The sequence below is a fragment of the Acromyrmex echinatior genome, chromosome 5 (assembly GCF_024713525.1).
Source record: "Acromyrmex echinatior isolate Ae372 chromosome 5, ASM2471352v2, whole genome shotgun sequence".
Classification (NCBI taxonomy): domain Eukaryota; kingdom Metazoa; phylum Arthropoda; class Insecta; order Hymenoptera; family Formicidae; genus Acromyrmex; species Acromyrmex echinatior.
The window spans coordinates 14151080-14166825 of NC_141856.1; the positions used below are offsets into that span (position 1 = coordinate 14151080).

The 15746-nt window shown below is 35.8% G+C and overlaps 1 protein-coding gene across 12 annotated transcripts in view; it reads right to left on the bottom strand.

The window, feature by feature from the left end:
- Positions 1–15746, bottom strand: part of by (focal adhesion protein tensin) — a 192927-nt gene that overhangs the window by 62424 nt on the left and 114757 nt on the right. For 11 of the 12 annotated variants that reach the window (XM_087406526.1, XM_087406524.1, XM_087406527.1 and 8 more), the window contains one exon: positions 12507–12689. In XM_087406526.1, coding sequence (XP_087262652.1) covers positions 12507–12689 — 183 coding nt within the window. Of the gene's footprint in view, positions 1–218; positions 298–397; positions 1053–12506; positions 12690–15746 lie in introns of those variants that run through there. The other variant, XM_087406533.1, reaches the window with a different exon arrangement.

A 15746-nucleotide genomic window follows, 5' to 3' on the forward strand; every position in this document is an offset into this window, starting at 1 on the left:
AAATTATATTATACATTATTCTTTTTTTCTCATACCTACGCAAATGAATTTTTGCAACAGAATTGTGTTTGTTTTTCGAATCAACTCGCGTTCGTTATTGCAACGTCAAATCTCGCTACTGTCAAAAGATTATCAGATTATAGATATATTTAAGATTGAGAGCATTTGAGAGCAAAAAGCAAGCGATGATTTCGATCGTTGGGTTCGAAGTGACTCACCGTGTAAGCGTGATAATTCCGATGTACATCACCGTGACACTGGACCGTCGACAGCATGTTGTCGACTGGCTGTCAATCCCTTCGAAAAAAAGACAACTAAATCAAGGCCTCCGACTATCTCCGCATTAAGCGCAACGACCCTATGGCTTAACGCCACATCTGATCAATCTACTGCGCACCTTTTCACCGGCGATTCATCGACAGTTCACCAAATATCCTCGGAAGTTGCTGGTGCGCGTCGCGACTGCATCCCGCGACCGTCGACCGGATGTCACTTTTTGACGTCACCAACAATTTTCCCTTATTCCCAATTTTACCCTTGCAATTTCATCTCTAACTTGATCAACTTCAACTTATCGATTGACCGAGACGAAATGACTTGCGTGTAATTATCACTAATAAATTGTTATTATCTTAATCCTGCATGAATACAAGAACTTGGAACAGTTTGCGATGGAGGAATTTGAAATTTTGTCCAGTAGCTGGGGAAATGGCCCGGAAGGACGTGGCACGTTCGATGGCCAAAGCCGACACAGCACGAATGGAGAGCTCGCGCGTTTCGAAGCATGCATGGATAGCGATAGCGCTTAGGCATAAGGAACACGCATGCGTGATGCCCCTGGCTGGTTTGCGCGCCGTGTCCCTCGCCGTTGCCTTCCTCCGCGTGTCCCAACATCCCCCTCATCTGACATTTCCCGGCTTTTTCAGTTATCGCCGTCAATGCTCTGACAGCTCGTCTCTTCCAACAATGCGTCACATATCACGTATTTGCATCGCAAAACTATATGCAAAATTTTTAAAACATCTCTCCAGGATTAAATTAAAATCTCGCTGCAAGAGATTCGGGTACTGTTTCTTGTAATATCAGAATGCATAAAAATAATAAATAACATAATAAGATTATATTATTTAGTATTATCTTTTTTTTATTAATTTTTTAAAAATAAATTTGGACAGTAATATTTGTGTTATTTTTCAACATATTCATCTTTATTAAATTAATATAAAAATTTGAGTGAATCGTTTGAGAAATATGAAACGTTAAATTTAATATAAATTTTCCAACTGTGTACTTTAACGCTGCGATACAAGAAAAATAGAAAACTTTATTATTATAATTAATCTCGTCATATTCTCGTTAAGATAATAAGATTTGCGGCATCAATTCTCCATTTCATTTACAAGCTATTTATAATAGTGTGGATTAAATTAAATTTCATTACATTCAACAATAGCGCATTGGAGGACCGATCAATCTTATTACTGGCCAAACTGCAACGCGTAACGGATTTATTTTACGATTATAGGCGGCGGCTTTAAATTATTATTCCCTACTGTATCTCGATCGATTATCGATATAGTTTGGATCCGAGACGCTCCGTCACTTTTACTGCCTAAACCGGTTCGCGAGACTGGTCATTTGTCTCGATCCGCGTATTCTTCAGATCCCGTCGTGTTATCGTCGTCCTTAATCCATGATCGCATTCTGATTGGGCGCAATTGATCAATGGTCTTCTTCTTTAATTCTCGAAAATACGTCAAGGCTCACTTTCGTTACCGACTGTACGTTACCTTCGTCAATTATTATTTGATTCATGATAACGCGAGATTAATGATCTCGAACAGGAAAGTTTAATTACTCCGGTTGATTATGCTGCGAAATACTTCAATAAGGACTCGTGATATAATATGCAGAAGTTACGAAGTCTATGTTACGAAGAAGCCTTTTAAGAGAATTTTTTTGGACGATAAATTTTATGTTGTCTTAACAATGTTATACTAAATTATGCTCTAACGAATAAATATTTAGCTTAGATTAACCAACAATGGGTCTTTCTAGTTTGTTTATTTCTTCATATCAAAGGAAGAAAGGATGTGGTAATACTGTTGAGGTACGAAGAAAAAAAATGCTCCGAGCTAAATACAGATCTTACGTTTCACCGCCTAAAATTAGCAATGATTTCTGCACAGGTACGGGAAACAGGAACCGCCAACGTCAGAACAATAACAACGATCGATGGTTTCAAAGCCATTTCACGTGCCATATTAATAGAACTCAATCCAAGTCGTAGTTGCTGTTAATATTACATATCGATGAATTTTTACTTTCAAGAACTCACAAGTAACAGTTAAGAACAGAATCTAAACGTCTTTTAAATTTATATTTTTAAAGAAGCTTTGTAATTTGTTTATTATTACGTACATTAAGGAAAAAAAATGTTTAACCATGGTACAACTGCATATTATAATAATTATGATTAGGAGTTCCATTTTTATAGTTACTATTACTATAATGTTAGTAATAACATTTATATATTCATTCTTTATAAAAAAATATATACAGTTGGTACATAAAATAGCTATAAATTATAGTTGAATTATGGTAATTGCAACTGTTTTATCTCTCAGTGTATTTCTACATGTGTACATATAATGTTCAAAATGTTATGGTTTCTGCTACAATTAATAGATAGAAATATTTAATTGATAATGTCGTTTTGGGTGAATGAAAAATTTCTAAGAAGACAAAAATAAGCAAATTCGCTAATTCTCAACAAAATTGCAAGCTTGCAAATATTTCTGTGTGCCATTCGATAACGTGCGATACATATCGTACGAATAAGGTTTCGTACAAGAAAAATCCTCGCGGCATTGTGGCAGCAATGAAGATCGACGATCTTCGAACAAGGAACTTCAAAGAGCCATCCAGGGCGTCTTTTCATTACGACGGAGATTCGCGATCGATAGATCGTCCCGGTGGGCGGTCCAGCATCATTTTTTACATGACCGGTGGGTGACTGTGGCGCGATAAATTCTTGTTTCTCCCTTTTTCCTGTTTTCATGTACATAACCGGTAATCGATGCATGAGCGAAAAAGATACGACATTTTAACGAGCGCATTTCATTATCTTCAACGTGCGTTTTGTGCAACGTGTATACATCGCGCGCAGCATTTCTTCTTGTAAAATTAAAAATTTTACCGCTGTGTATGTTATACATTTTATAAATTACGTTTTGTATTAAATTTTTTTCCAATCACGGATTGCTGCTTTTTAAAATAATACAATAACATATATTATATAGCACGAAAAAAATTACTATATGACTATAATATCATCTTCACAATCTTATCATTAGTATAAAATAAAGAAATGTATTAAAAATGTAAAATATGCATAAATATGCAGAAATCATACAGCATAATATTAAAGTTAAAACGAATGCTTAAAGCTAGATATACCTGAAATTAACTTTTATCGCAAAAAAATGGCTTTGCATGATTTTTCAGCGGCGCTAACAAACCAAGATCACGCGAGCACCTCGGCACGACGTTTACCAAGAGCCATTAATCTCGTCGTTGACTCTTTAATCGCTAATTAGCCAACAATTTATTCTCAAGCGTAGCTCACGGACGCATACTCGTCTGTGTCTGTCGCGCGAATTTAAATCCGACACGGCCACGTCCGATGAGAAATCGCATCGAATTTCGGGATGCAAATGCAGGCGAGAAAGCAATTTCGCGGCGTGCGCGTGTTGGTGCGCGTTCACGCATCGCTCGCGAAACCAATTAAAGCCGCTCTTTCGCAGCGAAGGTCGCCGCTTTAAAGTGCACTGGCAGGATATCCGCGAAAGCCGCGAGACGCTGATGCGGGGGCGCGTACGGTGGTGATAGTGATGGTGGTGGTATTTTACCGGCGAGCAAAGGGGGTGGAACATTTTTCATGCTTCCGACATAAAATCCTAGCGAGAAGCAGAGCATTAATCCTTCAGCGGCATCGAAGGTTCCTCGGCGGAACGGCTGCAGGCAAGACAGTTCATAAATTTCGATGCACTTAGAGCGGCGCGCCGGCTACCCTTTCGACGCATCAAATCTTTATCCCGGTATCGAGCAATCGGTAAAAGACGAGACGTGGATGGATGGACGAAAATGATAAAGCAATTAGAAACAATACTAAAATTTTCAATAATTTTTGCATATCTAGAAAGATTTTTACACTCGTGGAAGAACTTGTTTTGTAACGATTTATCAATAAAATAAAAAATATGAATATTATATAATGTAATTTTTTAAAAATCTTGCAAAAAGATTGTAATTAAAAGACGGCAATATAAAATAATTACATTAAATATTAGATCGAGTAATTGCATTATTGTTAAATCTCCATCTTTCATAACAATGAAAGCTCCCGTGCTTTCTTTCATAGGAGAAAGACAGATAAGTACTTCAAGTCCGGAAAAGGATTCTTTTATTTGTGGAATTTCTTTAATAGACTATAATTACTCTGCATTCTTTCGATTACAAAAGTGGTTCAAAATTATTATGAATACTAAGGAGCTACGATTTGCTATTGGACAAAAGAAAGAAAATTGTAAAGAAATGAGAGAAAGAAAGAAAGAGGATTGGGATGAAGTTGCGTATATATATATATATATATATATATATATATATATATATATATATATAGCGCTATGGAGTAATGACAAATCGTTCGGGCAAAAGAATGTGCTACCGGAGTAGAAAAATGCAAACTTTGATAAACGGTACGGAACTCAGAGAGAAACTTTCTCTTTCCTCTCTCTCTCTCTCTCTCTCTCTCTCTCTCTCTCTCTCTCTCTCTCTCTGCTCATTTTCTTTCTCTTTCCTCGCGTAAACTGACACGGTTACTGGAAACTATGAAAGCCGAGTGTGCTCTTAGAATAAATCGCTTTTATGCATTATGTGGCATGCGATGTGTCGCCGAGAGTGTTCCACGCTCTCTCGATGCTTCGTTTTGCTTTTATCATTCAAGGCAGTCTAGGAAAAAAAACTGAATTCGCGCTTCCGGTTTGTATTCCCCTCGGAGGATTCACAACCTTTTACCTTGAGATTTAATAGATTTACTCGCTCGACTAACAAATCTGTTTAACACATTCGCTGTCAGTGATGCATCTGGCATGTCAGCGAGGCTCATCCCCAATTCGTCATGACTGATGAGGTGCATTAGGATTCCTACTGAGTTTTCAGCATACGTTACAGAATTTGACATTCAAAAATGATTCATATATCTTGTAAAGGGTTTGTTATTATGTACCGTTAAGCAATTATTTGGGAAAGAATTTTAAACTGTCTAGAATACATTGATAAAATTATTAAAACTAAAATTATTTTAATAATATTAATTAATGCAGAAAGTGAAACATCCTTACTCATCAATTTCCTTACTACATCAATCATATTTTACAATGTATATAGTACTTATATTATAATGAAGATTTAACAATATTCCATCTAATGTACGCAGAAACTGCTTATTGTTAGACTTTCGAAGCATATCTAAATTTACCCGGAAATTATGCCTATAAACGGCACACGCTAAACAGACCGCGTCTGGTGCCTGCATCGAGAGTGCATTCCTCCCTTTCCTGTTAAAGATCAAATCCAGAAGCACGGTGCAACCCCTTCCGTTACCGTAAGTTACCGTAAATAAATTGGAAACATTTACGTGTGCACAGCAGATGTTAGATACGCGTGTCTTCGGTTGGTAATATATTCTCTTGAAAGGGAAACACAAGAGTTTGAAAAATATCGATGATGAGAGTTTCGAATTTGCCGATAGTCACTTCACTACATTTTGTGATCGATAGTAATTTCGACCTTCATACACAAATGGAAATATTCAATAATACAGATACGGTGCAATTCTGTTCTATTAAACAGTATACCAAATGTAGAAATTTCCATTCTAGTTTATAAAATAATTTGCCACTGCTATTAATTTGTAGATGATTAAAAGCAATATTAATAAAATTATATAGCAGTCGATTTTAATGAAATTATAATTATGCAGTGATCAAACAATTTATATATTTCATGTAATTTCAAAATATTGATAAAACACGCATGTGTTGCAATAAATGGAATAAACGTTGATTCAATATTTATATGTGGAGTCGTTATGGAAATACAAATAAATTATGCTTAACGATTCGTAATAACAAATTTATAGATATTTAGTTCGTAAATTTGAACGATGGAAATATATTGTATTATCAGATAAAATCTGTTTGCTAAATAAACATAACGCACAGCAACACAAAACTCTACTACGGTTTCAGTGAAAATTGTTACCATTGTCGTCTATAAGATTAAACTAATGTTGGAAAAGTTTGTTCTGAAAGTCCTAAAAGGATTGCAGGGAAGAGAATAAAAACATGTCTGCATGCGAATAAACACGTTTAATTGATAGAAAAATTATGAATTTGATTGAGATTTATATTTTTTATCGTACTAATTTTCTACTTAAATAAAAAAACTATTAATTATTATATAAATATAAAAAATTCAGAAATAAAATAAAATTATTCCTGAAGAAAAGATAAACTGAGATGTAAAGTTTTTCCATTAAGTACCATGTCACGTTTCAGAAGAAATAGAGATAACATGTACACTTTTAAAATATAATTTTTATGTTACTTATGAACAAGAGAGAAAATTTTGCTTTATTCATGAAACACAAAAACTATCTAGTGAGACACCGCAGGATGTACTGTTTTGTTGGTTAACTATGCAAATTGGTGACACGAATATGAATATGCAAATCGTAATATAGATTACGCATAGAATATTTTTGTATACGAAATTCAGTAAAACTGCGAGTAGCAAAAGTCATTGAAAGATGCAGGATAATAAGCGATTACCCATCCAGCTGCGTCATTATGGACCGCGTTGTATCCTGTCAACGGTCTAACAACCTCTGGTCCTGTTTCCTGACCTTTCGTCGAAACGGTTAGACGTGAAACACGCGTACAACATTTCTTGCACCGATGATGACTGGCAGCTGCAAGATTCTCAAGGATCCACTGCTTCTCTTTTTTTCTTTTTTCTTTGAATAGCCGACCCTCTTAACCCTTTTGGCGAATACGTGCTGCAAGGAGCAAGGACGAAAGGCGAGAGAGAGCCCTTAATGGAACTTTAGTTAAAGCGGATGGAAAATTAGCAGTCGGGACATGTAAGAGGCGAGATTAATCGCCAACATATTTAATATTCGCACCGTTGAAACATGCAAGAGTACTGGCTGCACTGAAATATTTAATCGTTTTGCTTTATAATTCCCTCGATATATAATATTTTATTTCACATTAATTTATTATAATAAAGTAATATAAATAAAACAGATTTGATACACTTTTATGTATTTTAATTTAATCGTATGTCCTAATTCTCGTGTCCAAAATGGTCAAAATCCAATTTCCAAGTTCCCAAATCACAACTGCTCGTGAAAATTTTATTGTCGACATACATTCGCGACGCGAAATAACTTCCGGCAATGTTGGAGAACATAACTCACAGCACGACGAATTCGAATATCTGGTGGTAAAAATCGGCGCTCGTGGCGAGCGAGCCGGTCGTGTTAAAACGTCGTTCCATTATTCTGGCGAGTCGGTGACTTTTACGAGCGCAGCACGAGCGGTCGTGCAGTTATCGCGGTGTTACATCGCGGAGTTACGTCGCCGTAACGATTGTTACGGGATGAACGTGGCGCGGCTGTATTCGGCGTTTTACTGATCGCAATGAGATCCGACGATTGAGATGTTAATTAGCGAAAGATATGCTCTCCTCGTTTCTCGATTCGCGCCACGGGATTCCCAACAAGGCTAATTAACTCGCCGCGGCAGCAAGTATCTCCGCGCCAGTAAAAAGCGTTGTGGATTAATCACGTGCTATATCTACGACGCTGCCATCGTTGACGTCGTCGTCGTCGTCGTCGTCGTCGTCGTCGTCGTCGTCGTCGTCGTCGTCGTCGTCGTCGTCGTCGTTGTTATCGTCGACAACGCCGTTGTAGAAGTTCTACGGCCAGCCTATACGGACTTCACCTAAGGCGACTTATTTGCTAGCGGGTTAGTGACTTCTCTTTGCATATCACGGGTAATCTGGCCGAGGAGTCTGGTCTCTGGCTTTCAGTGTGGGGCGATTCTCGACTCGCGCTATCAGTCACTCTCGGTGTAATCGTGATGCGCGCCGCACCCGCGATTATGACGTCTGGTAAATTACGTGCTATGGTGTATGATATGATACTATTTATAGTAATCACACGATAATAAATCCGTGCGTTTCTGTGCGCTAGAATATATGCGATTAAAAAGAGAATAGAGAGGAGATGAGAATTGAAGAGAGAGAGAGAGAGAGAGAGAGAGAGAGAGAGAGAGAGAGAGAAATGTTACATGTTAGGATAACCATGAAGAACATAGCTGCTTTCTGAAAAGAAATGGGACAGCTATGTTTCGTGACTTTAATGACTTGGAAACAAAATAAAGAAACTTTATGGCAAATAAAAGGAATTCGGTATAATAGAATACGATACTAATGAAGAGTTACACAATGCTCAACTAATTCAATGTAGTAACAACCAACTTTGCTAATTGGTGTTGGCTACATGTAAACACCGCGTATTCGTTTGACATAATAATATGGGGACATTAATTAGCACTAATAATAGCAATTGCGCTCGTTTCAGTTTCATGAAAAATGTCATAACATTATTCCGCCATCACATAAGTTTTTTTTCTAAATAGGCAAAGTATTTGTTAACAATATCCATCTCTACTTTGTGTCTGAATTTATTTACAATTAGTCTCACTTTTCTCAGATATTAAGATGAAATATTAGAATTAAACAAAAACTATTATTGCTGTATAATATTAATATAAAATGTAATGTATTATTATCGATAACAGATTGTCAGAGTTACTTTGTTTACTCATTTGTTAAAATAAGCGATTTTATGTTTGTCTGATATCTATTACGTAAATAAGGAATTTTCTGAAGAGGCCATCGATAGCGGCGCTCACCTTTAATCAATGCTAACGTGTTAATGATATCAAACTGCAATCGCACGCATAATTGAGCTGCGCCATAATTCGATTTGTGCTGCAATCTCACGTTGCATCTTTAAACAAATATGACGTAAACAAAAATTCCGCTCTTTAAATATTAAGGTAGAATATATTAAAATGTTGAAATATTACCATTTTCAAAATATTATATATTGGATCAATCGTACCGTTTGAGTAATACATAAATTCAAAAAAGAAAATTTTCGTCCAAATAACTAAACAATAGTAGAATTTTTTAAATATTTAATACCAAAATAACAGTACTTTTGAGCAATATAATACAATTTTAATTATAAATTTGTTTAATTCTTATTTAATCCATGATTTTTTTCAATTTTTATTAAAAAATTAAAAAGTTTTCCTGCTCTTGCCGCATCATTTTTCTTTCTCTATGTGCACCGAACTTTTTTATCAGAGATGTAATGTATCATAATATATCATATCCGTTTGCAGTTCACTAACTACGATAACGCGAAATCCAGGTCATAATTACGTAATTAGGTCGACAGTATACAAAAATGAGGCTATCGCGGATTTCTGAATAATTTATAAAACGTTGATGTCACCGTATCGATTTAGTCGGTGTATCAAGAGTAACCTTTCAAAGCTGAGTCTGCGACGAAATTAGATAAAAATAAGATTAGTATAAAATATTGCAACACGAATACGAGAAAGCACAGCAGTTTATTTGCAGAGATTAAATCTGCGAAAACAAGATCCTTGGTATCTTAATTTATCGTATAACTGACGAGCATTTTATTTTTTCGCAATGTGTTATATCTTTGAGGTAAACGACGACGATAAACACGCGTGCGGTATCCATAATCACAACTATGGTAATAAACCGCTATGTTGCCAGAATGTATTATTTGCGGTTGCTAATTCATTTGCAGTACTATATTTGATGGAAGATTGTTCAACAATGTAATTGTTTCAATCCAAGTTCTAACAAGTCTGACATTCTAAACCTAATACAAATTTTTAAAACTCTGTGATGCAGAAACAATAGCCGCACTAACATCAGTTAGTGGATTTTTATATCACGTATTCATTCTGTTTTAATCTCTTAACCCAGAAATAATCGTCTGAGTATTTTTATGTCAGAACGAAAAAATATGAATTGTTATATTGTTTTGAATGGATATTGTTTAACATATATTTTTTTTACTAACTATTCTTTATGAACCTTTAAACATACAATTTCATCGAAAAAAATCGCTATATTTATTAAAATCTTAATTTTTTTGTAATAAACTACTTAACACATTTCTTTAATTTAATTTTGTTTCATTTAATATTCTATTTCATTTAATATTTCAGTTTTTACTTTTTATTTTTAGAAAACTATGATTAAATTTATACATTTTCAAATTGTAATAAATTGGAAAAAAATCAATAATATACAATATCTATGTTAATAACAGTGATTTTAATTAGAGTACAAAAACAGCCTACGTCATCGTTTATGCAAAAAAAAAAATCAGTTGACTACTCCCGGATTAAGAATGGCAAATGCAAAGCTTCAGAAGCTTCAAACAAACTACAAAAATTAGGTTACCCGAGAAATAAATTCTCATCCTGTTTCCTCGTAACAAACGTCGGTGCTAATTTCGCAATTACGTATTCGCCATCTTAGTCCGTTTCCCGACAATACGACCAAGAAGAGATCTTCATCTGCCAGTCGCGCGAATAGGGGACGACCTTAATCCCCAAACGTCACGTCAAACATTCTCTTCTCGACACGACGGGTGGGACTTAATTCCATAAAAGACAAACTCGCGTCGCCAGGAGAAATTCAATTTATGTGCGAGTTTTGCATAACGAGTACGCCGCGGTGGCCACGTATATATAAGCCCGATAGTTTCTCATTAAGCCACGCTGACCCAGAACCAGATCCCACCGCGCGAGCACAATGGCACCATCGTCAGGGGTAACCACCCCCTCGACTGTTGGACCGGTTCAATTGGATGTACGGCTTGCATACCGATAGTCTCACGGGAACAATGCTGTGCGTAAACCTATATGCGCCGCGGTACATGTACGTGCAGTCTTCTGTAGTGACGCAAGCATCGCTATAGCAACACATAGAATTGATGCTAAAGAAAGAGCAAAATTTTTGTGCGCACGCAGCTTCGAAATTCCTTATTTTTCAAGAATCACAGATGGCTTTTTTGAAAGCTTCTCGACTCAGACTGAAATATGCATCTTGCATTCGTGTCAATGCGCACTAATATCAAATCGGGGAAAAATCTGAGAAAAATTGTAGAATAAATTCCCAAGATATTGTCAAAAGTAATTTCGCGAATACGCTGTTGGAAAGTCGCGTCAAAATTTATTATAAGTAGTTTCTTTTGTGAAAAACTCAAAATTTTGAAATCAAAAATATTCCAAATGCAACTGTCTGCTGGTCGGCTCTACAATATTGAATGCATGCAAAATGCACATTGAACGTGCTCACGTGTATCACGTTTGTATCGCGCTCTGTAAAAGCTGAGCAGTGCCTCAATCCCTGACCTACATGGACGACGGAATCTCAAATGGTGGTTGATGTATCCCAAAGGATTTGAGAGCCCGACTCAGCGCACTTAGGCGGAGCCTATACTTGCACGAAACTTGCACCACAAAAAAAAAATACAACGACGCTTCACATTTCGCGTATAACCGAGATAAAAGTTTATTGGCCTTTCGAGGAAAATGTCGCTGGGCCGCATCCCGCTGCGCGACTTACAGCTCAACATTTTGCACGATGGTCGTGTCGGAAGAAATTGTTTCTCGTTACCTTTCGTGAGGTACAGAGTGCCACGAGCTCAGGTGGAATCGCAAAATGTCGCTCTCGTGATTTCACGGTGGAGGTACGCGAGATTGGAAGAACGATATACGCCAAGAGAGTAAAGCATTGCGAAGAAAATACCATTCCAATTTTAAATTACACCTTAAAATTTCTAACGTGCCATCAATTCTGTCTATATGCATATGTAAGATTACATACACTGAAAAAAAAACGTTCTAATTAAACCAAGAAAATGGCCACAAGGATAGCATTTTGGTTTGGAGAATAAATAAAATTTCTAGTTAACAATTAAAAATTCTGTTTCATTCCATTGTTCTTATTAAACCCTTTTGTTGGTTTAATCAGAACATTTTTCTCAATGTAAATATGACGCAATTAAAATGCTAGTATTAATTAGTAAATATTCTTCAGAAATATATAAATATACAAAAATATTTACAAATATTCTTATAAATAAATTCCTATTTTCTAATAATTTGAAAAAATTACACTGTCACATTATTTAAAAAATATTGTATGCGTTATTCTATTTTTGCAATTGAATCTTGTATATTACCTAACATTAAATTGCAATAATTTCTACATTGCATTGCATCCTTAATATAATTAGCACTGGTACTCACCGTAATTTGATGATTAGTCGGACTAGGACTAGGGCTGGGAGTGGAATTTGGCGTAGAGAGCTCTCCCGATGCCGGCGAAGGTGAATTTGTAGTGACGTTTCCACCAACCGTTGGAAATGCCCTTGCTGGATCGGCTTGCCATTGTTTATGAATTTGCTGAGACGTATCTCGGAACCGCGCGCCCTAAAGAGCAAAAAATGCACAATTTTATACTAAAGATGTTATAAGACAAGATATCAGAGATAAGATGAAACGTTTTCCAAGTAATTAGGAATATACGTCGGTCGCTTTATTTTCTGATTAAGACATCAAACGTAGTTTCTTGCAATTTTCAATAACAAAATATTTAAAACGTATTATTTTAGGAATCATGCTTAAATACTAAGAAAAAGATAATTAAGCAGCATATCATTTATATTCACCGCGACGTTTCCATCTATCGGAATATAATGTTTCTTTGCGTGTAAACTATTTGACGGTAATTAATATCTCTCTAACGCGCTGTTGAACACTTGCATCCTTGAAGAACTAGATCGTCCACATACGCGTCATATCATCAGATGACACAGTTCGATTAGTCTCGGATATATGCCTCTAGACAATTGTATCGAGACCGATCGCTTCGCTCCGCCGAACCGACAAGTCTAATTAGAATAGCCAGCCTACACGATTGCCGTAAATAAGGTCACATTCCCTGCTAAATTTTACTTTAATCTGAAATGCCGTTAACTATCTAGTTTCACATCACTCTGTAAAAATGTAATAATATCAATCGAAGCTGCACGCATCAAATTAAAAATAATAATCGTAAATGAAAACTTAAAATGGAAGTCGAGTTCTTAAATACTAATCTACTAACGAACTGAAATCTATTAAGAAAATAATGGCTAAAAATAGTCATTGATTTATTTTTCCCTTTTCTATATCACGTATATGGCAGTTCTCTTTTTACATTGTACGCACGTGTATCGTGATACTATTTAAAGTGCGTAACTTATATATCAAATGAGAAAATATGTGTGTCGGTCGTTTATGACGTGTATCCGCCGCAATTAATAATTCTATAGTAGCTGTCAAGATGACGAGTTGACGGCTGCCTAGTGTAGAAGTTCGTAGAACCCATGGTCGAACTACGAAAGATTGCGTGCATGCGTGTATGCAATCCTTCAAGAAGAGCGTTACTCGCGGATGCGATAATTGCGCTTATGCAACGCCTCACCGTAATAGCAATTAACGTCGGGGGAGTATAATAGAGACCGGAGTACAAGCGGAATCTCTCAAGTAAGCGTGTTCCGAACCATGGCCCGTGTCTGCCAATCGACGCTGCCTTTTTAAGACCCGAGAGAGACTTCGCGAGCGCGAGCATGTCGGCGAATTACGGGGAGTCAATCTAAAATTTTTCACCCATGTCAAATCGGCGCGCCCGACTGCCATGGTCTCGGAATTAATTTTGTGAGGAATGAGGCTAATTTACATCCGCTACGGCATTCCCCTCGCAATCGCGGCCACATTGTATATAATAATATCTCACGTCGTGTAATCTCCGGCAGATTGCACGCCGCGATTAAAGGATGCATTTTTTGGAAGCTCTTCTTACCGCGTACACTGCGCGATATTAAATCTACGGCCGCATGCACGTGTCGGTCAAAGTGACATTCGCAGAATGAATTGGCAAAACAACAGTTGGTGTTTGGACAGCCATGTATATACAGTGGCTGAAAAACTCTCTTTGAATTTTTTTGAAAACATTTACTTTTTGGGAACAATTTTATTGTCTACCCCGTGATAAGCTTCTTTTTACAATTACTAGAAATTACTGCAGATATTGTACAACGCATACGATAAATAATGTAATATAATGATAACGAATTTATTAGTAGAATTAAGTGCAACGCGTATACATTTATATATGTATATTATTATTTTATATTCATAAATAATACAATAATAATAAACGTATTAATAAAATCAAGAGAACGCATATATTTATATTATCATATTTTATATTCATAATTTTTAATATCAATTTTATGAAAACACAATAATGTAAATGTGCCGAAAATTGAGATTAAAATGTAAATTCAGATGAAGCAAATTTCATGAAATTTATTGCAAATGCAATTTATGACATCTTAAACGTGGGGAAAAAAATTTATGACTTTCTCGGCATAAAATTTATGCAAAAAACAAAAATTAATTTAAAAGAATTTAAGTATATTTTACCCGATGTATTTTAGACGGAATCTTTTTTTGTGAATCTCGATTTATGAGATACCGAATGGGGAGGCTTTTGTGTGAGTGCCACACCGATCGTGTGTGCTCACATAAATATGAACGATCGAGACTAACTGTGATTTAGCCTCCGTCTTTCATGACGCTGCGCTGAGAGAGATTCAGCACGATCGAGATCGTCAGATACAGTCCGTGGCATTCACGTAGCGATTCGGACGATCTACGTGGAGGTCGACTACCGGATACGATACAACGGATTGAACGGAACGCGTGCGAGGCGCGATCGTTTTCATCGTAAACAAAGGCGCGGTTTAAATAGCGCTTCAGTTAAATCACGATTTATAGAGGATAAAGCGCAATGTTGCGAAACAAAACTCTCTTCCGACGCAGTTGTTCATAATGAATCGTATGGTCCGTACCGTGACGTAGCAAAAACTTTGCTGTTTATATTGCAGAATCATTTAGATTCACAGATAACGTAATCAATGGAGCTTTCTCTGCCTGTAATTTAAAATTTCAATTAAATGCAATTGCAATTAAAGTGAAGGTGTTGCCATTCATTACAATAATATTAAAGAAGCACCGATAATTTTCAATTTAACGCCATTTATCAATAAACAGCTTACAGTTGTTTCACAATAGAGAAAAAAAAACATAGTATATCGATATAATTTATGAATATAATTTAAAGTAGATAAATTTCTCCACCTTTTTCCACTGTAATATAATATTTCAATTAATTACAGTTGCAATTTAAACGGATATGTTGTCCTTCATTATAATAATATTTAAAAAATCATCGACAAAATAATTTTCAATTTAATGATATCCATTGTGAACAAATAATTTACAGTTATCTTACAATACAAAAGAGCAATCAATATAATTCAATATATTTCAAAGACAATTTTCTCACGACTGATTTTAATTTAATAAAATTATTTCGTCAAGATATATATCGCAAATTAAACGTTATTCAAGCAATACAATTTTTAATGTTTACAATGT